General features: G+C 39.2%; 1 protein-coding gene across 1 annotated transcript in view; it reads left to right on the forward strand.

The window, feature by feature from the left end:
• Window positions 1-25810, forward strand: part of col7a1 (collagen, type VII, alpha 1) — a 95588-nt gene that overhangs the window by 37924 nt on the left and 31854 nt on the right. Inside the window, exons 57-86 of the mRNA XM_047346446.1 lie at window positions 870-950; window positions 1093-1128; window positions 2497-2532; window positions 2746-2826; window positions 3968-4003; window positions 4430-4501; window positions 4586-4630; window positions 4729-4764; window positions 6486-6521; window positions 6998-7102; window positions 7178-7243; window positions 8156-8191; window positions 8272-8307; window positions 8399-8446; window positions 8552-8587; window positions 9746-9871; window positions 13029-13238; window positions 13325-13360; window positions 13438-13482; window positions 13580-13678; window positions 13760-13831; window positions 16671-16715; window positions 17425-17460; window positions 21157-21192; window positions 21271-21315; window positions 21397-21429; window positions 21548-21610; window positions 21738-21773; window positions 22209-22289; window positions 23116-23184. Of these exons, the coding sequence (XP_047202402.1) occupies window positions 870-950; window positions 1093-1128; window positions 2497-2532; window positions 2746-2826; window positions 3968-4003; window positions 4430-4501; window positions 4586-4630; window positions 4729-4764; window positions 6486-6521; window positions 6998-7102; window positions 7178-7243; window positions 8156-8191; window positions 8272-8307; window positions 8399-8446; window positions 8552-8587; window positions 9746-9871; window positions 13029-13238; window positions 13325-13360; window positions 13438-13482; window positions 13580-13678; window positions 13760-13831; window positions 16671-16715; window positions 17425-17460; window positions 21157-21192; window positions 21271-21315; window positions 21397-21429; window positions 21548-21610; window positions 21738-21773; window positions 22209-22289; window positions 23116-23184 (1818 nt within the window). The remainder of the gene's footprint in view (window positions 1-869; window positions 951-1092; window positions 1129-2496; window positions 2533-2745; window positions 2827-3967; window positions 4004-4429; window positions 4502-4585; window positions 4631-4728; window positions 4765-6485; window positions 6522-6997; window positions 7103-7177; window positions 7244-8155; window positions 8192-8271; window positions 8308-8398; window positions 8447-8551; window positions 8588-9745; window positions 9872-13028; window positions 13239-13324; window positions 13361-13437; window positions 13483-13579; window positions 13679-13759; window positions 13832-16670; window positions 16716-17424; window positions 17461-21156; window positions 21193-21270; window positions 21316-21396; window positions 21430-21547; window positions 21611-21737; window positions 21774-22208; window positions 22290-23115; window positions 23185-25810) is intronic.

Genomic DNA, 25810 nt, shown 5'->3' on the forward strand with positions numbered 1-25810 from the left:
TGGGCAAGGAGAGCATTATTCTGAGAAGCAGCCAAGAGACGTTTGGTAATTCTGGAGGAGCTGCTGAGATCCACATCTCAGTTGGGAAATCTGTTGAAAGGAAAACTATTAGTTGTGCACTTCACAAATCTGGCCTATTTCGAAGAGTTGCAGGAATAAAGCCATAAGATGCCCTGTTTGTGGGTTCCCACAAACCATGTAGGAGACACAGCAACCATGTGGTTTCTCTCATCAGATGAGACCAATATATAACTTTTTTGGACTGCATGCAGAATACTATGTGTTGTAGAAAACTGATGCTGCACATCACCCTGAACACACCATCTTAATGGTGAGATATGGTGGTTGCAGCATGATGCTGTGGAGATGCTTCTTCTCCAGCAAGGACAGGAAAGCTGGTCATCATTGATGGGAAGATGGATTAAGCTGAACACAGGGAAATCCTAGAATACAATCTCTTTCTAGCTTAATGAATTGGAATGCCCCAGTCAAATAGCTCAATCTGTTCACTTTAAAAGTGCTGTTCAAATTCTCCATTTAATCTGAGTTAGCTTGTGCTAGTTTGCAGAGTATTGGTGACTATATGTGCAAGGCTGATAGAGAGATATGGCAAAACACTTGCAGCAAATTGCAGCCAATAGTGGTTCTACAAAGGTTTTTATCAGGGAGCTGAACACTTTTTAGATTTTTATTCTTACACTTCATAATCATGCCCTACTTACGCTGGCCTCACATATAATCCTTATAGGCCACATAAAGATTTGTGAATTTAACCTTCGGTTCATGGAGGAATACTTTTACAAGGCCCTTTGTTTGGGTGGAAAACAGTAGTAGCACGCATTAGAGGCCGTACATCCTTGTGTTCCCAGGGTGACGCCGGCGACCCAGGAGAGCATGGCAGCAGAGGTCAGCAAGGGGAAGCAGGAACTCCAGGAGCTGCAGGCCTGCGAGTGAGTTTGCCATTTTAAATGCTATAATGGGCCGCCGATATTCCACTCTGCTTTAAATGCGTCCATATGCACACCGACTCCTTTCTGTGTGGATTTGCTGTGCATGACTGATCATTGTCAGTGACTTCTTCTGTCTATAAAGGGCCCAGAGGGACTGAGGGGGCCTGCAGGCACAAAAGTGAGTTTGCACTGTGCTTCAGTCATCATAACTACAGTAGATATTCCCATCTCATTTACAGGGGTTGGACAATGAAACTGAAACACCTGGTTTTAGACCACAATAATTTAGGGCCTCCTTTTGCGGCCAAAACAGCATCAATTCGTCTTGGGAATGACATATACAAGTCCTGCACAGTGGTCAGAGGGATTTTAAGCCATTTTTCTTGCAGGATAGTGGCCAGGTCACTACGTGATACTGGTGGAGGAAAACGTTTCCTGACTCGCTCCTCCAAAACACCCCAAAGTGGCTCAATAATATTTAGATCTGGTGACTGTGCAGGCCATGGGAGATGTTCAACTTCACTTTCATGTTCATCAAACCAATCTTTCACCAGTCTTGCTGTGTGTATTGGTGCATTGTCATCCTGATACACGGCACCGCCTTCAGGATACAATGTTTGAACCATTGGATGCACATGGTCCTCAAGAATGGTTTGGTAGTCCTTGGCAGTGACGCGCCCATCTAGCACAAGTATTGGGCCAAGGGAATGCCATGATATGGCAGCCCAAACCATCACTGATCCACCCCCATGCTTCACTCTGGGCATGCAACAGTCTGGGTAGTACGCTTCTTTGGGGCTTCTCCACACCGTAACTCTCTCGGATGTGGGGAAAACAGTAAAGGTGGACTCATCAGAGAACAACACATGTTTCACATTGTCCACAGCCCAAGATTTGCGCTCCTTGCACCATTGAAACCGACGTTTGGCATTGGCATGAGTGACCAAAGGTTTGGCTATAGCAGCCCGGCCGTGTATATTGACCCTGTGGAGCTCCAGACGGACAGTTCTGGTGGAAACAGGAGAGTTGAGGTGCACATTTAATTCTGCCGTGATTTGGGTAGCCGTGGTTTTATGTTTTTTGGATACAATCTGGGTTAGCACCCGAACATCCCTTTCAGACAGCTTCCTCTTGCGTCCACAGTTAATCCTGTTGGATGTGGTTCGTCCTTCTTGGTGGTATGCTGACATTACCCTGGATACCGTGGCTCTTGATACATCACAAAGACTTGCTGTCTTGGTCACAGATGCACCAGCAAGACGTGCACCAACAATTTGTCTTCTTTTGAACTCTGGTATGTCACCCATAATGTTGTGTGCATTTCAATATTTTGAGCAAAACTGTGCTCTTACCCTGCTAATTGAACCTTCACACTCTGCTCTTACTGGTGCAATGTGCAATCAATGAAGACTGGCTACCAGGCTGGTCCAATTTAGCCATGAAACCTCCCACACTAAAATGACAGGTGTTTCATTTTCATTGTCCAACCCTTGTATATTATAAATGAGATATATTATAAAATAATTTTCACTTTGAATATTTGCAGGGTGACACGGGAGAAAGAGGATCACCCGGAGAGAAGGTTTGCCATCGATGCGTGTGACTTTTCAGCACACTATTTGGTAGATTTAAAACTGAATACAAAAAGGATGCACTGCCTTTCTTACAGTGAGTGGCAGGTCTCCCTCTTTGATTCAGTCTCTCTGCAGCAAATCAGAAAGCCTCAATATTTTTTTTGTGTCCCACTACAGAAAGCTCTGTTTGGTGCTCCTGATTGTTTCTCTTTTGGTGACAGGGAGAAAGGGGAGCATCTGGCTTAGATGGGCGTACTGGTCTGGATGGTAAACCAGGCTCTCCAGGACCACCTGGACTAAGGGTATCCCACTTTTATTTGTATTTTGAGGCAACTCTGCAAACATACTGCATCCTTGTGTGACATCATGGAAAACAAAAAAAGAAAGAAAACACCCCAAAAATCACCTGCACAAGTCTGGTCCATTCTTGGGTACAATTTCTAGATGTTCAAATTATTGCAAGCAGGTATAAACATCATGGGATATTCACCCATTTTACATTTTTGTAAAGTTCTGTGTCCCAGAGGTAAACATAAGCCTTTGTCCAGTGAGTCCTGTAACGGCATGGGCTGGAAGGCCACTCAGTGAGACACAAGCCATTACTTGAAAGGCAAAATGAAAAGCCACATTTTAGTTGTGAATGACACAGAGACATGTCCTGTGGTCCAATAAAACTGAAGGTTAAGTGTTTGGTCATAATGACCATTGTTTCATTAGGAGGAAAATTATGGAAGATTGCAAGCCTAAGAACATCATCCCATCTGTGAAGTACGGGGGTGGCAGCATCATGTTATGGGCACGTTTTGCTGCACTAGGGACTGTTGTACTCCACAAAATAGATAACATCATAAGGAGAGAACATTTTAGGAAAATATTGAAGCAGCATCTTAAGACATGAGCCAGGAAGTTAAAGCTTAGGTGCAAATGGATTTTCAGAATGGATAATGACTCTAATCATGCTGCCAAAATTAGTTATAAAGTGGGTTAAGGTCAGTGTTTTACATTGACCATAACACAATCCTGATCTCTTTCCCATGGAAGATTTGAAGGCAGAGCTGAAAAGGTGTGTGAGCAAGGCAGCCTTTGAATATGACTTAGTTAACCCGGTTCTATCAAGAGGAATGAGGCAACATGCCAACAAACTGTTGTTGGAAGCTTTTGGAAACCTTCGATCCAAGCTATACAGTTTAGAAGTTTAGAAGGCAAATCTACCCAATGCTAAGGAAATGTGTGTAAACTTCTGAACCTGGAAAAAGTAAGAAAAAATCTCCATCATTACTCTATCATTTAGCAAATAGAAAAAAATTTGGTCATCCCTTCCTGACCTAAAACAGGAAAAGTTTATTCTGATTTATCAAACATAAACAAATAAATAATATGTATTTTATACAGTTTATGTAAATATCTGGTTTCAATTGTGCACTGGTTGTCCTCATTTCACAGGGTGATCCTGGAAAACAAGGCGACGCTGGGAGAGATGTAAGCTTCCTTTTTCTATTGAAAATGCAATTTGTTGTTATATCAAAAGAAAAAAAAAATCTTATTTCTGATAGTTTTAGTAAGAATTCAGTCTGTGCTTGTTCCATTAGTGTCTGTGAACGTGAGGCATTCATACAGCAGATGGCGCTATGTATATGTTTAAATTCCTTTGTTGCTCCTGTGGTTTGTTGCATAAACCAACCATGGGGAAAGATGTCTTCAGGCCAGTCTGGTTTCACAGGAAGCTGTTATGTAATATTGACAGTAATAATGATTCTAGGGGTCCTGAACTGCTTCAAGCATTTGGTATAGGAAAACGTCTTCCTTATTTTATGGGCAGACACAGAGACTATACCTCTACGGCTGCTGTTGTATGCTAAAATCAAACTCCCTGCATATTTTTCCCAATGTAATCTGTTCTTGTAGGGGTTACCAGGATTAAGAGGAGACCAGGGTCCCCAGGGGCCTGTTGGTCCTCCAGGAAATCCAGGAATACCTGTCAGTACTCGCTGTCTTTCTCACATGTTTGTTTTCATAAGTCTCTAAACTGGTCTGTCATAACTGGGTCATTGTATGATGTAGGGTAAAGCAGGTGAAGATGGAAAACCTGGGGCTCCAGGCAAAATGGTAACTCTTCTTTTCCTGGATATATTATTACTAGTTTCTGATTTACTCTGGCTGGTCATTATTCAGAATTTAATGTATTTATTTTTTTTGACACACAGGGCGAGGATGGAGTGCCAGGTGAAGACGGGAGAAAGGTCTGTGGCTGTTTATGAATTTATATCATCTGACACCCTCAGGTTAAAACTCAATAAATGGGTGTTTAACAGTTCAGATCAGTGAAAGAAATGTAAGCTATGCTGTAACAATATATCACCTAAAATCATTTTAGGTATTTGATATTTGTGCACATTTAAGTCCACTAAAATAAAACAAAAGTATTCATACCTTGAACCTTTCTGCATTTTAGCACATGGTTCTAAGTGGAAAGTGATGCATGGTTATCAAATTTATTTACAAAAAAATCTGAAATGTGTGTGGTGATTGCATTCAGCCCCCTTTACGCTAATACCCATAATTAGAATTTAGCCAACTGCTGATAACGATAAATGTATTTTATTCCGGTGAGTTGGAGAAGGGAGGAATCTGAAGGTTGCTGGATGGTAGGGTTAGGATTAAGGTTAGGGTCTGGGTTAACCCTAATCCCTGCTGTCCATCTCCTTGAACAAGCCATCTCCACTTTCAAACACGGTGGTGGTAGCATCATGGTGTAGGGAATATTTCCTCAGCGAGAGACAGGGAAACTGGTCAGAATTGATTGGAAGGTGGATGGAGGGCAATCCTGGAGGAAAACAATGTCATAATGGGTTTTTACCAGACTCTGAATGACACAACCACAAGTGAACCAAGGCAACGTTTTAACAGTTTATTAGGTTTTACATGAGTAAGTGTGATCAGGAACCAGGACTGGATCATCGACAGGATTGGGGTCTCACTGAGGGGAAAAAGAGAGGCTGAGAGAGGTCCTGCATAAGATGGCAAAATATAAAACAGTTTCTTTTGGTTTTGGACTTACGAAGGCAAGACTCTCAAAAAAAACCCAGGGAGGAATAATTCTGTTCCACGATGGTTGAGGTTGGCAGATAGGTGCAGTGGAAGGGGAACATGACAAGAATTAACCGGAGGCACAAAAAAACCCACAGAATCTCCGGCAGAAACCGTCTTCCACTGAAGTCAGACAACGACCTGACGCCTCCCTCTGGTTCTCCACTCCTCTTAAGCCCAGGTTGATTGCTCCCTGATGAGCAACAGCTGCGCAGGAGCACCTGCCAGTCACACCCTGAGTGGAAGGAGAGAAACACAGCACAAAAAACACAGACTGCACCCAGCCTGCACACAACCACCGTGGATAAGACAAACAAGACTTAATACTGGGTTGGAGGTTCATCTTCCTGCCGAACAAAAACCCTAAACATGTAACCAAAGCAAATCCATGTCTAATAATTTGTGGAAAGACTTGAAAATTACAGTTCCTAGACACTTTTCTCCAAATCTGTCTGGCTGAGCTTGAGCTGTTTTGCAAGAAAGAATGGGTAAAACATCCAGTCTTTAGATGTGCAAAGCTGCAAGAGGCATAACCCAAAAGACTTACAGCTGTAATTGTAGTAAAGGTGGTTTTATAAAGTCTTGACTAAGTGGGACTGAATACAAATGCATCCCAAATCTTTCGGATTTTTGCTCGTTAAAGAATTTAAAAGCATGCACCATTGTTAACCTTCCAGTTAACAAATATGCAATATTTTGTGTTGAAAAAATCCCATTAAAATGCATTGCAGTTGTTGTAGTAATGTGGCAACATGTGAAAGTATTCCAGACCTATAAATATGTCAGAAAGGTACTATATGTGTGTATTAATTGCTGCAGCTTGTATTTACTCTGACATTCTCTGGGGTTTGACTCTGCTGTTTCTAATCTGCAGGGTGACAAAGGAGAAGCTGGAACAGCTGGAAGAGATGTGAGTTGTGGCTCAACATTTTAAAATGTATTTATCTTTCATGCATATGATGTACAGTTTGTTTCTGCTCTGCATCTTCCACTCCTCCACTTCCTGTTTCTACTATCGTTTCATTCCACACCAGTTTCTCCCTCTAACGTCTGTTTATCAGGCATAGTTTGCTCTGACCCTGACATCATACACTCACCCTCTACTGAATCAATAGGCTTCTTAGAACCAGCCATAAAGATTCACCAGCTTCTAATGATTAAGCTTAGCCTTTAAGGGGGAGCCACTTCAGAGAGGAATCCAGTGGGGTGCCAAATGTCACAGTGCTGTTTTCATGTGCAAATTCATATTAATTATCTCTTGAACATCAGCGGAGGGGCGGCAGCAGCCACCTGCTTTGATTTTAGAGCTCAGCCTCCACTGAGTAGGAAGACACTAAGAGTAGAGTGAATCAGTTTTTAAGTTCACAAGTTGGTGGGTTTTTTCAGGGTCGTGATGGGCAGAAAGGGGATCGTGGCCCTACTGGGCCTCCAGGCCCCTCTGGACCCCAGGGGCCTGCTGGATTGCCTGGCAGCATTGGTCCCCCTGGACAGGTGAGAATCATCAAGAAAACTGAAAATGAAGAGGAAGAAAATAACATTTTACCAAATCCCAGTGTCTTCTTTCAGGTTGTGTATGTAAAAGGGGTTGAAGCTGCACCCATCGTAGGTCCACAGGGCCCTCCAGGAACACCGGTGAGTTTAGGATTGTAAAACAACCAAAAGGCATATTACGGCTTGTCCCAAACTACATAAGTTGGATTGTTTTAGGCTCGTAAACTAGAAACTATAACAATGAGAACTTTACAGCAGTTTAATAAAAAATACTTCTTCCTGCATTGTTTTGCACATCCTTACCTCTACATTCAGTTCACACGTTAAAACTGAATGAATTCATGTTTATAAGTCACATTCTAAACATCCTGAACTAAACTGAGTCATAACTTGAACTAGTTCATGCTTATTTCTTAGTTTTCTAATGAAATAAAGTTTTAAAAACATAGGCTATGATGTAAGGTGCACATGTGGATATTAATTATATCATAATGTAGCATTTGCAACCTGTGCTTTGCCAGCTTAGTTTTGTTTTCTGTTTATTTCTCTCCTGTTCTCGTTGCTCAAATAAAATTACAATATCCCCAGTAAAGCTGCTCTCATTCACATATATTCATGCTTTAGATAAACATAAAGCAACATTTGACTGCAATTCTTGCAAAAAAAAAAAAAATCAACTGTCGAGCATTTGTACAATTTAATCTGCTTGTCTGTGTTGTATGCGCCAACCCTAAAGCTGGTCTCACTCCCTGCCTGCAGCAGGCCCCCATGTAGCAATTCAAGAACCGGGAGTTTAATTTCATGTAAAAACAGTATTACTAAAGTCAAAATTCTTCAAAAAGGATATAGCCATTCATGAACGCACTAAATTGATGGTATTCGTATCTACGCTGCCTCCCCGGATAGCTCATAGTGTGGCCATGTTATCATTAGCAGCATCACTCTTCCACATATGGGAGCCATGATGTGGGTTTCACCCACACCTGTCCTCTCTAGAATAACTACTCACTCTTAGTGTCTTCATATTCTCAATTCCAATCCTCTGTCTTCCAGGGCGTCCCTGGAATTCCAGGAGCAGTGGGAGCCCGAGTAAGAAGCAATAGTTTTTACTCTTCACTGTCAATTAATAAATGTGCCGTCTGGTTTTATGACCTTCATCATTTTTACAGGGTGAGCGAGGTCCAGCAGGTCCTAAAGGAGATGTTGTAAGTCAAAATTGATGCTGTTATCCTGAAACGTTAAAATCAAGGTTTCATCTTCTATGTGTTGACCTCTGTATGCCTTGTTTATGCTTAGGGAGACCCGGGAGAAGACGGGGCTCCTGGTAAACCGGGGACAGCAGTGGTATGATGACAGCGTATTACCTTAGATGTCATGACCTCATGTCTCTGTTTGTATTTATATATGTATGCCTCCATGTTTAATGCTGTGTCTTTGCTCTCTGAAAAGGATGTACAAAAGGCGCTGTCTGGCCTAGGAATAGTGGTACGTGGTTTGTTTCTCCTTGTAATGTTACATTTAAGGCTTTTTGTTGGATATTAACTCATGCCATTTTGAGACAAGGAAATTAAAGGATAGTAAAGATATAATATAAAATAAGAAAAGTAAAAGTTAGACTTTTGTCCACAGCACTTGTCAGACATTTACATACACTTTTCATCAGCATGAATGTCATATTAAATTGGGCCTTTTAACAATGCATTGAACTTGTTTCAGCATGAATTGCTTACACAACTTGTAACTTTTAGGAGTTTTACAAAAATCCATTAGGTGAACAAGTTTTTTTTAAAGGGGACATATCATTAAATCCTTCCTTTTCGCATTTGAATCATTGAGTTGTGGTCTATATAAAGTGGAACTGCAATCCTTTGGTCTGAATTCAATTTTATTGTAGCTCCTCTTCTCAGACCGCTGTTCTGAGGTGCATCTGTCTGAGAGCAACTCATTTTGGTGGTCTCTTTAAATGCTATGCTATGCTAAATGCTATATCAGAAATGCGGCAGTTCACACAAGTCCACAAGTGTGGTGTTCAAGGTGCAACTTGCTAAGAGATATTTAGCCAAATGTTACTGTGGGCGATGAGGGTGAGATGCGGACCATGTATATACATTTACATAACCTGTATTTATTATTTTTAACCAGTTTGGGTTACAGAAAATCAAAATAAACTCAAAATTCACAAAATTTGAATGTTGAAAATGCAGCTCAAATGTGTCTTTAATACTCCAGAATTAATATGACATTCTTTAATGTAAGTAAACATCTGACCAGCAGGGAATTATGGATCACTATAAATACATGCTAAAACACACAATCATGATGATGAACAGTATTTTTGAATGTATACATGATTTTACTAATACCTCAAAGTCTTGTTAAGCCCAGCTCTTTAAGAAGGTAGTCAAATCCAAAAGATCCCCTCATTTTATGTTCCAACACACCCTTTTTAAAAATTTGAGAGCTTATGCACCAGCATGCCCTAAAATCCAGTGTTTAAATGTGGCATAGAATAGCCAACTTTCCAAAGCTGCGAACATTAATTTGTTACGACCTCCCTTTATCTGAGGTCAGAAACATTTCACATAGACTTATTGCTGATGGTGTAATGCTCTTCGATTTATCTGATTCCTTCCCTGCGTACAGGTGTCTGATCTGAAGGTGCTTGTGGACAGGAAGGACACAATGCTGTCTCCTACAGTGCAAAAGGTTGAGAAGGGTGAAAAGGGAGACAGAGGGGAAACTGGGTCGAGAGGACCATCTGGAGCAGATGTAAGTGTGACTTGCTCAGTCATTCAGGCATTTCATTGCTGTTTTATCATTCTGTGCAATGTTGAGACTGTTGATGGTAATATTTTATATCTTGCTGTATATAAGTATACAACAAGATAAATACTGCACCTGAGAGGCATCTAAACAGGGATATTCAATGCATGCCTGGTTGCACATGTTTTTATGAGAGTTTTCTTTTATTAGCCCATTATGTGGAAAGACGAGTTTAATTACTAAACTGTATTATTATTTTAATTATTAAACTTTATTAGCTGCCAGTGGTGCAATTTAAAGTATTGAATGATTTGTCCACAGACAGTTCAGACTGCCTTATTGACCATTCTATCTTAGAACATTAAACACTGGTAAGAGTATACTGTTTGGTTGAATGTTTGCCTTATTTGTGTTTAGTTATATGTTAAAATGAATATGTTTTTCATGTGAATATATGATTTTATTAAATGGATCCAATAGCCTCTTGTTTCATCTGCCAAACAAAGCACAAGTGAGATACCTCAACAGACAATCAGATGGATTCTGATTTGACCCAAGTTGTCTCAACAAGAAACAAACTGTGTGCCATCAGTAAATTGCAATCTCCTGATTAGCAGCGGGTCTCTTTGTTTGTCACTTTCTGCTATTTTGTGCTGCATCTGATAGAGTGCTGTGGTCATTAGTGAAACAAGTTGGTTGGTTCTGCAGAACTGGGCACGGCAAAACAGTAATTATAAACTCTGATTAAGGGTTTGACAATCCATCTAGCTCAATAGAACAAGACAATGCATGATATTGGATTCATAAGATCAGGTCAAGATTTTTGGAATATTCTTCAGAAATTAAGAATCCTAGTTATATCCCCATACATACAGTATAAAGTAAAGGTTTCACAAATCCCAAACTGTGTTTTAAAGGGGTGTAACAGTACACAGAAATCATAGTTTACGGTATGCTTCAATCAAGAAAAAAAATTATTTTATTTTTACTTAGGTCAGCAGAAAACAAAGAATCTTTTTCCATTTCTGAAATCAATTTGATTTTACTATGTTCTAAAACATAAAAAAGTGGAAAATATTGAACTGACTGGAGCTTTGTTTGAAGTTTCTTTCAGTGAGTAAAGTAGTATAAGCAACACTTGCATAACCACTTCAAAACGTTTAATTATTGATGTGTACAAATTTTTAAAATAAGACTGTGCACATACTTGAGAATAAGATGTGCTGTTGGAAGATGCGTATGCTAGGAAAGTTCTGGTTTGGTCCACCTTTCGCTTTCCACTGTACCTGCAAGAAAAAGCTTAATGTTCCTAAACAGAAGAATTAAGTAGGAACCCAAACCAACAGAGCCGTATCGGATATTTACGGTACCAATAGGTGTGCCGTTACACCTCAAGTGTTAAGAAACCGTATTAAATGTAGAATAATCCAGTCAGGCTTAAATTAGTCTGTATGTTGCTGTCTTTATGCTTGTTTGGTTCCAAGGTGATCCTAATGCCTGACGTTTCCCTTTTTGTTTTCAAACACACACAGAATAAAGGTACCATAAATCTCAAATGTTGTTTAAAAATATCTGCTCAGTGTAGAATTATTCAGTTCAGGTTGAAATAGTATTTTTACATTTTGAACCAGATATCATCAGAGATGAGATTTAGACTCATTAAAATAAACTGTTCAACAACTCTTTAGTGCTGATGAAGAGTAGTTGTGAAGCAGCATGCTAATATTAACATTGTTTGTGGCTAATTGTTTGCCAATTCTCACAATGCTCAGAAATTTTGGAATTCTTTTGTAACAGTTTTTTTCTGCCAGGCTGTTGAACAATCTTTTTTACCAACTCTGTTAACACAACAGTGGAACTCAAAAACTGCTTTCACTCATAATAAGAGTTTAAACCATAGAAGGAATAGGTGGTCAAGCTTAATTTACTTGCGTTTAGATCTGGGGCCCATTACAATACTTCACACCTACATCACCATACGATGTTACATGCTGACAACTAGTAGACAGACTCCACTTAAATTAGTGATATACTGCCATTTTATGATATTGCAAAATCTCATGGCACAATATCTTTTTTACAGCTAACTCTGATCAGACATGAAATGATCAGATAATTATACTGGATATGGAAAGTATGTAAAACCTAACTCGAGCATGTTCCAGTTGGAAGCTAGAAAACTTGCAGGATCTGCTAATTATTGTTGTCAGAGGTCAGGTTAACAATTATAACCAACATAAAATGTCTTCCCATTCTATGCATTGAAACACTAAAGGAACATGTTTACAAATACAGGTCATACAGAAGCATACGGCATGTCAACGGCTTAATGCAACCCTGGTCAATACGGCCCATTGTCATGCATGTTAGGTGTTTCCCTGATAGCATACAGCTGACTTACAATAGATGGTTAGAGGCTTTTCTAGCACTTGATTGCATGCTAAAGAGGAAATGGACTGAACTTATATAGCGCTTTTCCAGTCATACAGACCATTCAAAGCACTTTAGACTAGAGCCACATTCACCCAATCACACTCACTAACGCTCACACATTCATACACCGATACGCAGATCGGTAGGCAACTTGAGGTTAAGTGCCTTGCCCAGGGGCACATCGACATATGGCAGGAGGAAGCTGGAATTGAACCCACAACCTTCTGTTTGCAAGACGACTACTCTTCCTACTGAGCATGGTCCATTTGGACCTGGATGTTAAGTGTTTGGTTTGGAGGAACTTCCCTGGCTTACACAGAGCCCTGACCTCAACTTGTTAGAGAACATTCGGGATAAATTGGAGCGGAGAATGCAAACCAGGCCATATCTTCCATCATCAGTGTCTGACCTCAAAAATGCTCTCATGGAGTAATGGTCAAATATCCCCATTATTTAAGACACTTTTAAATAATGTATATAGCTGCAAGGTTTGGGCTGACATCATGTTAAACCTTATGGAATACAAATAGAATGTCATTAAAGTGAATGTGTTTGTTAAGACAAGCACCTCAATACATTCGGCCATGTAGTGTGTGTGCCCTGAAGGACTAGATAAAAGTATAAGATTAATATTATAGTAAATACAAATTTAAAAGTTTTTTTTTTAAAATGTCTTCTAAAATGTGAGTCTTGATTAAATGTCCCTCCTTTTTCTATTGCCTTGTTTCAGGGTGCTCGGGGCTTTCAAGGAGATAGGGGACCAAAAGGGGAACAAGGGGAGCGAGGACCCATTGGACAAACAGGGCCTCCGGGACGAGCCATTGTAGAACGAGGACCAGAGGGTCCCCCAGGGCCTGCTGGAGAGCCTGGCAAGCCAGGAATACCGGGTGTTCCAGGGAGAGCAGGGGAACTCGGAGAGGCTGGGAGACCAGGAGAAAAGGTGAGGGAAGATAAATGGTATGCAAAATGAAGATTTCTTTCATTGACTGAGCATGCCTGTTAATATCAGGTGTGTCTGTGCTTCAGGGAGAGAGAGGGGAGAAAGGTGACAAAGGCGAAGCTGTAAGTAATTATGTTATACAAATGTAGTTAGCTTTTACGGTTTTTACTGTCAGCTGATAATTGCCTCCATTTACCAGGGTCTAATTGGATTAACAGGACCAGCTGGCCCTCCAGGTCAAAAGGTTAAGTCCCTCTACCTCAAAGTTTTTTTCTAACTAAAACAATATTCTGTAAGTGTAGAACAAACATTGAGTTTAAAAGTTCTCATATTTCTTGCAGGGAGACTCGGTATTGGATGGTACTCCTGGGCTTCAAGGGCCTCCGGGACTGAGGGGAGAGCCTGGTGCTACAGGACCTTTAGGCCCCAAAGGAGAGAGAGTAAGAAACAGAAAATATCCCATATCAGTATCTTGTGTGACATTTTCTTATTATATTTGTTGTGTTTTAAATGTATTGCAGGGTTTTGTAGGACCTCGTGGTGATAAAGGAGATAGAGGAGAGCCTGGAGATAAGGGGCGTGAAGGCTCAATGGTGAGATAGCCCTTGGTTTAGATTACAGTATAATTGGGCTGTGTAGCAAAAATATGGTCTTGGAGAAATGATGAATTGGTCTGGTCCTACTGAGAGGTAAATGTAAAGATAATATGAGAATGTTTTAAGTTAACCTTTGGGAAAGCAGCTATTTGGTGAAGCTAAGTAACACTTGATATTTTCAAAGAGCCACTGTGTTCATAAGAGTCTCAGGTGAGTGGAGCACTTCAATGTTAGGGACAGAGGAAGTAGAAGATTATTTTCCAAACTGACAAATCTCACTAAGATCATTTTTCCAAATTTTGTTCTTGCTTTTACAAAGTTTTTTTTAGGAAATTGTATTTTTCTTTTTAAACATGTTCATTCATTTCCCAAAATTCTCATTGATGCTCACTAAACTTCAGGTCTAGTTCCCTGAAACAGCATTAGCCAACTTATAGATGTCTTAAAGGCTCCAGATCATCAAACAAAATGTAAAATTTGATAAAGATAACTTGAGTAAATACAAAATTCTGTTTTCAAATGATGATTTCATTTATTATGGCTATAAGCTATCCAAACTTTCCTGGCCCTGCTTGAAAAAGTAATTACCAGCTTGTTAAATCATGACATGTCTAATTAACCATATTTTCTTGGCTCAGTTTCACTTCCTACACACTTGCCTGATTACTACCAGACTTACTACCAGAATTACTACCAGAATTACTACCAGAATTACTACCAGAATTACTACCAGACTTACTACCAGAATTACTACCAGAATTACTACCAGAATTACTACCAGAATTACTACCAGACTTACTACCAGAATTACTACCAGACTTACTACCAGAATTACTACCAGAATTACTACCAGAATTACTACCAGACTTACTACCAGAATTACTACCAGACTTACTACCAGAATTACTACCAGAATTACTACCAGAATTACTACCAGAATTACTACCAGACTTACTACCAGAATTACTACCAGAATTACTACCAGAATTACTACCAGAATTACTACCAGAATTACTACCAGAATTACTACCAGACTTACTACCAGAATTACTACCAGACTTACTACCAGAATTAAGGAATCACTTAACAATCTCACTACAAGAGGTGACTGTGTCTCAGTAGGAAGAATAGTCGGGTAGTCACCTTGCTATCAGAAGGTTGTGGGTTTGATTCCAGCTTCCCCCTGCCATATGTCGATGTGCCCTTGCCTACCGATCTGCGTATCGGTGTATGAATGTGTGAGTGCGATTGGGTGAATGAGTGTGAAGTGCTTTCAGTGGTCTGTATGACTGGAAAGGAGCTATATAAGTTCAGTCCATTTACCATTTACATTACGTGAAGTAGGCCAAAAGATCTTAAAAAGCAGCATATCACGCAATCTTAAGAAATTCAAGAACAGATCAGAACCAAACTCATTGATGTCTTTTTTTCTGGAGGGAGTTACAAAGCTATTTTTGAGGCGTTGGGACTCCAGTGAACAACAGTGAGAACCATTATCTACAACTGAAGTAAACATGTAAACAAAGGTGAACTTTCCCAGGAGTTTCCCAAAGAGAGCTCAAAGGTCCATCTAAAAGACTAGGAAAACTAGGAAAGTGCACCTCTTGAGTGGCTCAAAGACAAAAAAAACGATGGTTTCGAAGTGGCGTAGTCAAAGTCTGGACTAAAATCGGATTTAGACATTGGGTAAGACCTTAATCAGGCTTGGAAAGCATCCAGTATGTCTGAAATAAATTAATTCTGCAAAGAAGAGTAGGTCTAAATACCTGTTCAATGAAAGACCTGTTTTCAGTTATCACAAGCGCTTTATGGCGTTTCTTGCTGGCAAGTGTGGTACAACCAACTATTAGGTTAAGAGAGTAATTAATTTTTCACATTGGGCCAGATTGGGTTTGACAGATTTTTTTTCCCTTAGTGATCATTATTTAAAAGCTATAATCTGCATTTACTCTGTCTGTTCTTTATCTGATATTAAAATTTGTCTGATGAACATTTTAGGTGTGACAAAAAATACATTTTTAAGAAGGCAAATACTTTTTCCTTGCAATGTAAGTATCTAAGCAAGGCAGTTTGACATCACACACTGGTAAGTAAACCTATTTAGAGTTAAGGCTTCACCTTTATTTGTAAAAGTATTCTTTATTGGACTTTTTGGACACTTTTACTTGAGACAAGGTTGAATTAAACTCGCATGTACCATCTGTTGTCCTGCTGCTGCCTTGATTATGTTATCATTCCCTCACATACACATACTGGGATCTTGAGATAACAAAAGTGACAAAATGCTGTTAGGCTGTAGATTTAAACAGCAGGTCATAAATAACATTTGCTGTCACTTTGATGAGCTAAATAGAAGTCAGTTAGACCACTACGAAAAACTGCTATTTTAGAAGCATCATCATATTAAAAAAATTATAACAGACTTGTGTTTTATTTTATTTTAGGTAAATCTAAGAACAGTTTAACATATGACACTAAGCAGCATCTGTTGTCAGGATTGATTGCATCTGGCATACATGTTGCAAAGTCACACATGATAACTATGTGGAAATATGTTGACTCATATTAAGCAGTGGCAGATAAACACTTCCTTACTTCACAATAGAGGATGATACAATGATTCACACATAAAATCATATATGCTGTGCCTGTCTAAAGATTGTGTAGATATAATTTTATTGTTTATGTTCTCACAATTTTATCTCAGCAAAATACTGGGGAAAAGCAAAAAAACAAAAAACTTACATTCACATTTGCTTATTGCAGCAAAACACTCGAACACTTTTTTTGGTGTTGAAATTCGTGTGGTATAGCAAAATGTGGTTTGTAATTCCAGGGCGTGCCAGGGGAATCCGGAAAACCTGGACAGGAGGGGAAACCAGTAAGTCAAGGACTAATTGTGAAGTTCTGAAGGGGACATCATATCCAGCAATTCTGCAATTTCATTACTTAAAGCTTGATGAAGTAGTACCTTGTATAAATGTATAATGGAAATTTGTTTCAGTGAACTGGTAAGTTATTATTATTTTTTACAAAAGTCAATGTATGTAACTTTTTTGTGATTTTATAGTGTAATGTCACATAATTTCATCAAAAGATCACTTTAAGTGACTTCAGGTTTATTTCAGTGTCTCAAGATGTTTTTCATACTGATCACTAAACTGTTGTCATGATTACTTTGGATGTGAGTTAAAGTAAGTAGAGCTGAAGAAAGATGATAAGTACTTCCTCTCAATTCTTATTTTCCTTCTCGACATGTTGGAGCAGGGCCCTACGGGGCCTCCTGGTCCTCGAGGCCAACCAGTGAGTAACCCATAAACCAGTCTGCTTTTAGGCTTGACCTGCAGACTAAATCTACTGGGATGGCTGCAAGCTCAAAGCAAATGGAGCTCTGTTTTTCCCCTCCTTGCACCAAGGCTTCATTGATCCCATTGCTGCTGTGCACCTAACATCTAACTCTCTAACAGTCTCTTCTGTCTCTGTTCATTTTCTTCTCTGTCTGTCTCTTATTTCAATTCTTTCCTCCACCAAACTGTCTCCCCACACCCCTACTGTCATTCCCTATTTCCTTTGTCTTTCCTCTTCTCCAGGGCTTCCCTGGGTTCCCGGGAGTTCTAGGCAGACCGGTAGGTTATCTGCTGTTGGCTGGCATGCTTTAAGCTCTGCAGGAGGAAGGGAGCTATATGTCTCTGTGTCATCACATACAATTGGGTATGGACCAAAGTCACTGAGATGCCTGCAGGCTGTAGCTTAGACAGCAAGGAGCATGAGAAGAGGCAACAAACGAAGAGCAATCTATCATCATGAAGTCAGCATCGTAATGTAAAACCTAGGGAAATTGAGATGCTTTAATATTAATTCATGTGAATTTTAAAATATAATCTGGCGGCTGGGATAAGACTCAGACCTTGATTAATTCCTCATGAGATGCCCCTAAAGGCACTTGTGTTTAACTCCAGAAGTAATATTTGAAGTTTGATTAAAAACATTTTAAGACCCATAAAAAGTGAGAAGATGAAAGGAAGTGGGATATCATCCCGAGGTTGAGCCCTCACCCAGTGTGCAGCAGTGTGTGTTGTTGACTCTGTCTGTTTGTCTGGAGGTGGGGTTGCTCTAAATCGTATCTACTGTTGCATGTCATGCATGCAGCTGTGCCTGCTGTCTGTGTTATTATCCTTGCAAACTCTTATTTGTCAGTGTTTCTTGTTTACCTTTTACATGTGTGCGTCTTTTTATTTGCGTCTTCATGTCTCCTCATGTCAAATGTCGATATCAAATTGTCTGTTAATGTATGACATAATTTGTTGGAGACTCAGTATCGTCCATATCTGTGTACAATGTAGTGTGTGTAGTTTTATCTGAACATATCTGTGTACAAATGTTACCTTTAAAAATTGTTTTACATTTTGGGAAAAGGTCAAACTTATACTCGCTCTTGTGCTGAAAGTTAGAGGAAAAGGTCACTGTGATTCATTGACGGGGTATAAATTATAAGCAGAGCTGCTGTAAAATCAGCCATTTCTATGTGAGCTTCGGTCAGGATGCCTAGAGTTGGGGATTTGTTTTGAAACTGCTTGTTTCAGGAGCCAAGAGTTTTAAATTATGAATGGACAAAAAAGGTGTAGCTGGAAATTAAAAACTGCATTCTAATTCGATAGAAATGATTGATCATTTTGAATTTATTTTACCAAGAGGAAAAGCAGACTGATCAGAGGACAGAATGTAGTTAATGGCACTGTTATGATTTATGGTAAAATAAAAAACAAAAAGTTTTTGACTCATTTCAAGAATGACATTTTTTTTAATAGAAGTCCACTAAAGCCTGGTGTGTTATGCAGTGCCTTGTGGCTGTTAGTACATTTATTTAGTGGGGAAGAAAACCTTTTTTACAAAATAATTGGTTTCCACAAAATCACCGAAGGCACAACTTTTGGTACCATGAACAATTCCTTTGAAATAGATGCAACTGAAACTTTTTCTAAATAATACTTCACTTTTTTTTAAGTTAATCAAAGTTTCCAGAAACTTGTAATTAGTACATAATGGCTTGTGGTTCTCTGGGGAATAAACACAGAGGACCATTTCTTTTAGCCCCTGGGTCCTTGGCTGGACGACGACCCAAGTTACTTGCCACCATGCATAGAGAGCAAGATGGTATAGGAAAAATGTCCAAAGTTAATTGCTGGAGAACTTCAGTAAACAGCGACATTTCGAAGTCCCGAAGTTTTCCGTAAACATTGTTAAAATCAAACTATTCGCAGCCCAGCTGTTTGAGAGATATGCCAGGAAAAACACTTTTCTGTCCTACCATCACAAATGTAAACATGTCGGGTATGCTAAATGCAATTGGGACTTTACCCAGAACTGTGGTCAGAAGCTTTGGTCAGATGGGACTAAAGCGCCTTTTAGGTCATACTTTCGTTCTGGGCTCACCACATGTTTATTAAGCCTTGTAATGAACAGGTCCCAACACAGAATATGGGGATACAGTCGACCCCTCCTCCAGAGGGTAGCAAAATATCCAAAACCACTCTGAATTGTAAGGGGTAATGCGAAATCGTGGAATGAGTGTTTAGAGTAATATCACACAAAGACAACAGTTCAGTCTACTGGTGCGCTCAGAGCAAAGCTACCACAGTGTCCTCCAGTGTCCATCTGATCTGAGAAATAAACTGATCTGCTGAATCTGGTTCTTGTTAAGGATAGCACATAATTTTCCCTGTTTTAATAATTTAAACTACTGATTGTATTTGGACAGCCTGCATAAGGACCGCTGGACAGAGCTCAGCCAGATACTGTGAAATTACCCAATATATCTTACACATATTGTTCAGGTAAATGCTGCATATTGTTTCCACTCCCCCTTGGTTCTGCAACCCCAGCTGCATGATCTGAAAGCACACAGGGTTTGTTATTTCAGAGGATTTACTTGTATGATTTGAAAGGACAAGATGATCTGTTGATAGATGATACAAAGATGTGTTCATTGCTTATTGATCTGAAATAAGAATTAAGATTGAGCTTTTCAGCAACAGACTCCAGATTGGTTTTATGCAAAGCCAATGAATATTTGGAAACTCACCTCGTTCCCACTGTTAAGTACAGTGGACAATCCGTTACGCTGGGGGCCTGGTGCTCCACCTAATGCATTGTAAGCCTTGTCAGAGTGCATTGCATCATGAACTCTTTGAAGTACCAAGAGACTTTAAATAAAAAGCTGGTTAGCTCTTTCAGTAAAACGAAAATCTGTCACTTTTGGGTCTCTCAGTTGGATAAGGATCCAAAACCTATTGACAAAATCAACAGAAATGGTTCACCAGACACCTCTGTCATGGCCATCTTAGTCCTCAGACCTAAAAAAGAAATATTTTTAATAGAAAATAGAAAACCTGAAGAGACGAGAGCATATGAGAGCAGTAATGGGAGCCGGGTAGCAATAGTTGTATCAACAGTGATATAATTAAAAACAACCATATCTTACTATCGAGCTGTTTTCCTCACTGAATAAATCTACTTAAAACAAAGTTTGGATTTTGTTTTATTACATTTTCAATATGAGATTATTCTACTGCAAAAGACATCAGGTATTTTACACTTCTTTACCAGGGTAGGCAATAAATGTATCCACATCTGAACGGATGCCATTGGATTTTTATTGGCTCCTACAGTGCTGCTTTCAAAAAATACACTGCGTTGATTTGTCTAACGGGGACACAAACAGCAAATTAATTATTTGTGTCGATTCAAGATTACGTTTTCTTTTAGACCATCGATAAGTGTAACAATTGCAGCATCTGTAAATCAATAAGAAATTGACAGAAATGTCGATTATTGTTTCAGTAATAGGTCCTGTGTTTCCTGGTCAGGTGGTCTTTATTGAGCACAAACATAACCAGAGTCTGATGCTGTAACTGTGTTTTTTAAAATAATTCATGTGATTTTTGCTGGACTGTGCATTTAAATAGGTCTATTATAGTAAAATTAGTGCCCCATGAGGGGGTTAATACTGCTTTGTCCATTTTTGTCCATAGTTTAGTGTTCCAGTGGAATTAGCAGCAGAAAATCTGAAAATTAATCATTTAACAATTTTACAAGTGAAACATTAAGCTCGATAAGACTTAGTCGTCCTGGAGCTTTCTTAGTAGATAGATGTTAATAGACGTCAACTTCTCTGATATCAGTGAGAGAGACAATGAAATTTCCAAAATGTGAACAATTTCCAAAAAGCTTTCTCCTAGCATGCAGTGTGTGTTTAGCTGCGCCTGATTGTGTTGTATTATGGTTTTTTGAATAAAGCTTTAACATTAAACGTTTGCTCACAGGGAAATCCAGGAGAGCCTGGCATTAGGGGACCAACTGTGAGTATAAACATTCAGTGTTTTTATCGATGATTGCTGGCCACAGTTTAAAGCTTGATTTCTTGCTTCTTGTATTAGGGACCCATGGGTCCTACTGGCATGCCAGGTCCACCAGGTGTAAAGGTAGCTTCACAGTATTTTCAGTATTTTGTCTATTCTGCCTTCACAAGGTCTTGAAACTCAAAACACATTTCCTTCCCACAGGGTAATCAAGGAGAAGCAGGCATTGGTATCCAGGTAAGACAGCGGAGGTTGTCTTTTATAATAAATATTCATTTGTCCAACAATATGGCAGTCCAACACGAAAACTGTGAAAGAGATACACAGTTTCTGAGTTTATTCTGTCTCTCTGCAGGGTCCTCCTGGTGCTCAGGGGAGCACAGGTATGCCTGGGCCACCAGGTCCACCAGGAGCTGTTGTAAGTTTTGCTAAAAAATCCCAGCTGCCCTTCAGCCAGAACCACCTTCATGTTTCTTAATTGAAAACCTTCTGCTGTGTATCCTAATATATGTCCCTTAAAACAATGTGTTTATTTCTCTCTGCAGGGTCCACAGGGCCCCCCAGGACTGTCGGGGCAGGTGGTGAGTATTTAATTCTGTTTTAACTCCACTTTGAATAGGAAATAGAAGAAATGTTTTACCCCTGAGGTATTTCTCTTGTAGTGGACATAGGAAGGTGATTAAAGTAAATGCCAAAACATGTGTAACAAGGTCTGATTGATAAATAGCAGCTTCAGCTGCATTTTTTGTCTTGGTAGCTTTAAAACAAGCCTACAAAGAAGACCCTTATTACCTGAGATCAATGTGCTTGCAGTTCTATTATTCTCCTTTTGTATTTGGTTTGATTACCCATGTTGTTTGCTTGTATAAATAATACGTAAAATAATGAGTTGAGACTTTTTTGCTGTGAGAAGATTTTGTAAACTGGGGCTAAAATAAATAAAAGTGATGCACTATTAGGAACTATACATTTATGCAAAAAATATGACATACACCATGATTTGGCCTGTTTGTCAGGGTGAGGCAGGGAAGCCTGGTGTTCCTGGAAGAGATGGGGTTCCTGGTAAAGATGGACTACCTGGACTACCAGGAAAGCAGGTACTATGTGTGTGTGTGTTTTAGCCTTCAACCAAACTATCGAGTATCTGCCTTGTGTTTCAGTTGCATAGGAAGATACGCTGCTTGAGGTAGATACCACTCAAGCATCGCCTTCCTACGCATGTGATAATCTAGCACAGGGGTCACCAACTCCAGTCTTCAAAAGCAGGTGTCCTGCATGTTTTAGATGATCTCCTGGTTCAGCACACGGGTCAAGTTAATGGTTCATTGCAGGCCTCTTGCAGAACTTAATGACATTCTTAGAAGATAAGTCAGCCATTATTTAAACTTTGTTGGAGCAGAGACACATCTAAATCATGCACTGGCTCTTTAAGACTGGGTTTGGCCACTCCTGATCCAGCATCACAACACTAAGATGCCATGTATGCTGTATATATGCACCACGGATACAGAATCAATGCATGTGACAATCAAATGCCGCAGCAAAGGCCAAATAATAACATTACCGAATATCACACTATGCAAATGCTCAATCTGCACTAGTTAAGATAAACTCACCTCCACATACTGAATGTTGGATTTTTTAGCTGATGATTCATTCAACTAATAAATATTTGACCACTTGACGAGACTAATTGAGCATTGAAATTCAAATGCCAGATTAATTCAATGGGTTGACTGGAAACAAGATGCATTTAATTTCCTCACATTTACTCTCATAAACTGACATGTTTTTTTGCCAACATACATTGATAAGAAAAAGTCTAAAATCAGACGTAGATTATCTTATGCAGCAGCAATGTGTTCCCTGTTTGCTCCCTGTCAAGTTGTCCTCATTGTTAACAGGGAATCATTTGTTCCTTAGGGTATTGCAGGACCTCCAGGGCTGCCTGGCTTTAAGGGGGAACAGGGAGACAGTGGTCCTCCTGGGAAGGTGAGAGTCTTCTCTGTCTACTGGGATGTCACTTTTGTTCGATGTGAGTTTATCTTGGTCTTTTGTGGTCACAACAAAGATGTATGAGCTCACTAGAAGGCAGATTGTTATTTTTACTTTTAATAGTTTGTTTAAATTTGGTTGTTTGAATGACTACCTCCCAATTGGGGCACAAAGCAGATTTCTAAGGTAAATAACCCGTTTAGTTATTCGAGTCATTTGAGAGATACACACTCTTTCTGTAACTTAATTAACATTTCCAGCATTCCTAAAGTAATTCATGTAAGGAAATGTAATTATTGCCTCAGGTCACTGTGACGTCTCTTATAGTTTAGTTCAGGGTATATTTGGCCTAAAAGGCAAAGTCAATCAGGCAGTCATTTTCTATACCGCTTCCTCCATAGTGGGTTGCGGGGAAGCTGGTGCCTATTACCAGCAGTCTATGATGGGGAGGCAGGGTACACCCTGAACAGGTCGCCAGGGCTAAAAGGGAAAGTAAACATCTAAATTGAGTTTTAGAAGTCTTATGGAGACATACACTTAGTCTGGTTTAGAAATAAATGAAGGTGTCAGGGATTGATCAAAACTTTGTGTAATAATGTTCATTCTGGAGATCCACCCAGCTTTGCAAATGCATGTGCTGTACTCAATATTTTTATTAGTAAAACAAAAAAATAATGTGTCACTTCCATTTGGCAATTATACTCCTTCACATTAAGTCCTAATGATGTACACTGAAGTCTGTGCGTGTAAAGGGACATAATCAAGTCAAGAGGTTCAAGAGGTATGAATACATTTATACACTGTATATGCAACACATATTTATTTGTCAATTTGTCAACTTTTATGACTATGTTAGCTGACTGCTGTCAAGGTCACAGTACTCTAACAACAACATGGCTTCGTTTAATAGAACTCAGTAAACATGGGTTTATACTGCCATAAATAATAATTGGATTAGGGTATTATGGTGAGGTGTACACTCAGAAAAACACAAGTGGCTTCCCAAGCCATTATTACAGCAACATGTTGGTATAAAAATCCTGACATTGAATGTATAAAGTATTTCCTCCACATGGCCCATGTCCTTGGCTGAATAAAACAACTTAACTATAATCCAACACAAAGCCCTGAAGGGCTGTCTTTGCTGCATCATTACTAAGAGCCAGCCTTTTTAATTGCACTCAGTCACAACACCGCAGTTCTATGATGAAGTCATAACAGCTCCTAAACTGGAATTTGTCAGTGTTAATCAGATCCCAAATGGGAACCATCCTGCTACTGACACTTGTATGTTTCTGCCTGCCTACAGTGTGTGCTGTAATGACCGCAGACATTTATAAACAGGACCTGGCCTGACTTGACAAACATGTGCCAGTTCTGCCAGTGAGGATCTTAACTGAGACAAATTTGTCTTGTTGAGTCTAAAAGTGACAGAGAAGGTCACTTGGATTGTTTTCTCATCACATTATCATAAGCTTTGTGCTTTCTTCTATGATCTCTGCTGGATTTAATAGTGGAAGTCCCATCAGCAGCTCTCGTCATCAATATTCTTTATGGTGTCATATAAGCATCCATTGAACTGCCACCTTCTGTCATGTGTTTTAACAAGTCCTCCACCATAAACACAGCAGATTTCTCTTTGTTGGAAACGCAAGCCATCAAACATTTTAGCCTGGAGCATTGCAATCTGCAATGCAGAACATGTCTGTCTGGTTTGCTGCCAGATTTTGTGACATACATACAGATGTGCCTGTGTCTGCTGGATGCAAACACATGACTGCAGTGTTTCTAGAGCCACGTAGTGTTGCACCTTGCAGGAAATCAATTTATCAGATCTAATGTAATATTTTCATTTTGCATAAATTAAGAATACAGTGCTGTGAAGATGTATTTGCCCCCTAACAGCTTTTCTTGTCCCTTTTTTTCTTGGGCTTAGATGCTTCTTGTCAACAATATCAGTCAATAATAATCTGAATAAATACAAAATGCTTCTAAAAGAGAAATTCCTTTATTAAGATTAAAAGCTATCCAGAGCATACTTATACTTATTAAACAATATGTATTTTATTCCATTTTATTTTTTTGTCACATTTAATTTAGTGAAGATTTTTTTAAATGGTGTTTTGAAATGGTGACGACTACGGAGAGGTCTTTTAACACAATAAAAACTGATTAGTAATACTACCAAAAATGTAACTGTCAGTGATGTTCAACAGTTGATTAATAATCAACTTTTCAAAGAGAGATCCTTTTTTAATAATCCTACAAATAACTGCTTTTCTGAAATATGCAGCAGTTTTGATGTCTTATGTTTCAGTAACTTTAAGCTTGCTTAAATAGATTAAATTCTTGCAGTAAAACAAAAGCAGCATTTTCTTAAATATTTTATGATGCTTTTCCTTGCAGTTAGTACCAATAAAGGTTGTAACTATTACTAAAAACACTTATACTCCCTGCATAAGTCAGCATCGCCAGGAATTTATGAAACTCTTAACACAGAATCCCTGTAGAAGGTGTTTTGATAAAAACATAAAGGGAATTATGTTAATTCATCATTCCCTTTATGCACTCTGATCTGGAGCTGCTGAATGTTATTTTAGTTGTTTTAAAATGTTTCCAGAGA

This window comes from Girardinichthys multiradiatus, chromosome 20 (genome assembly GCF_021462225.1).
Source record: "Girardinichthys multiradiatus isolate DD_20200921_A chromosome 20, DD_fGirMul_XY1, whole genome shotgun sequence".
NCBI classification, from domain to species: domain Eukaryota; kingdom Metazoa; phylum Chordata; class Actinopteri; order Cyprinodontiformes; family Goodeidae; genus Girardinichthys; species Girardinichthys multiradiatus.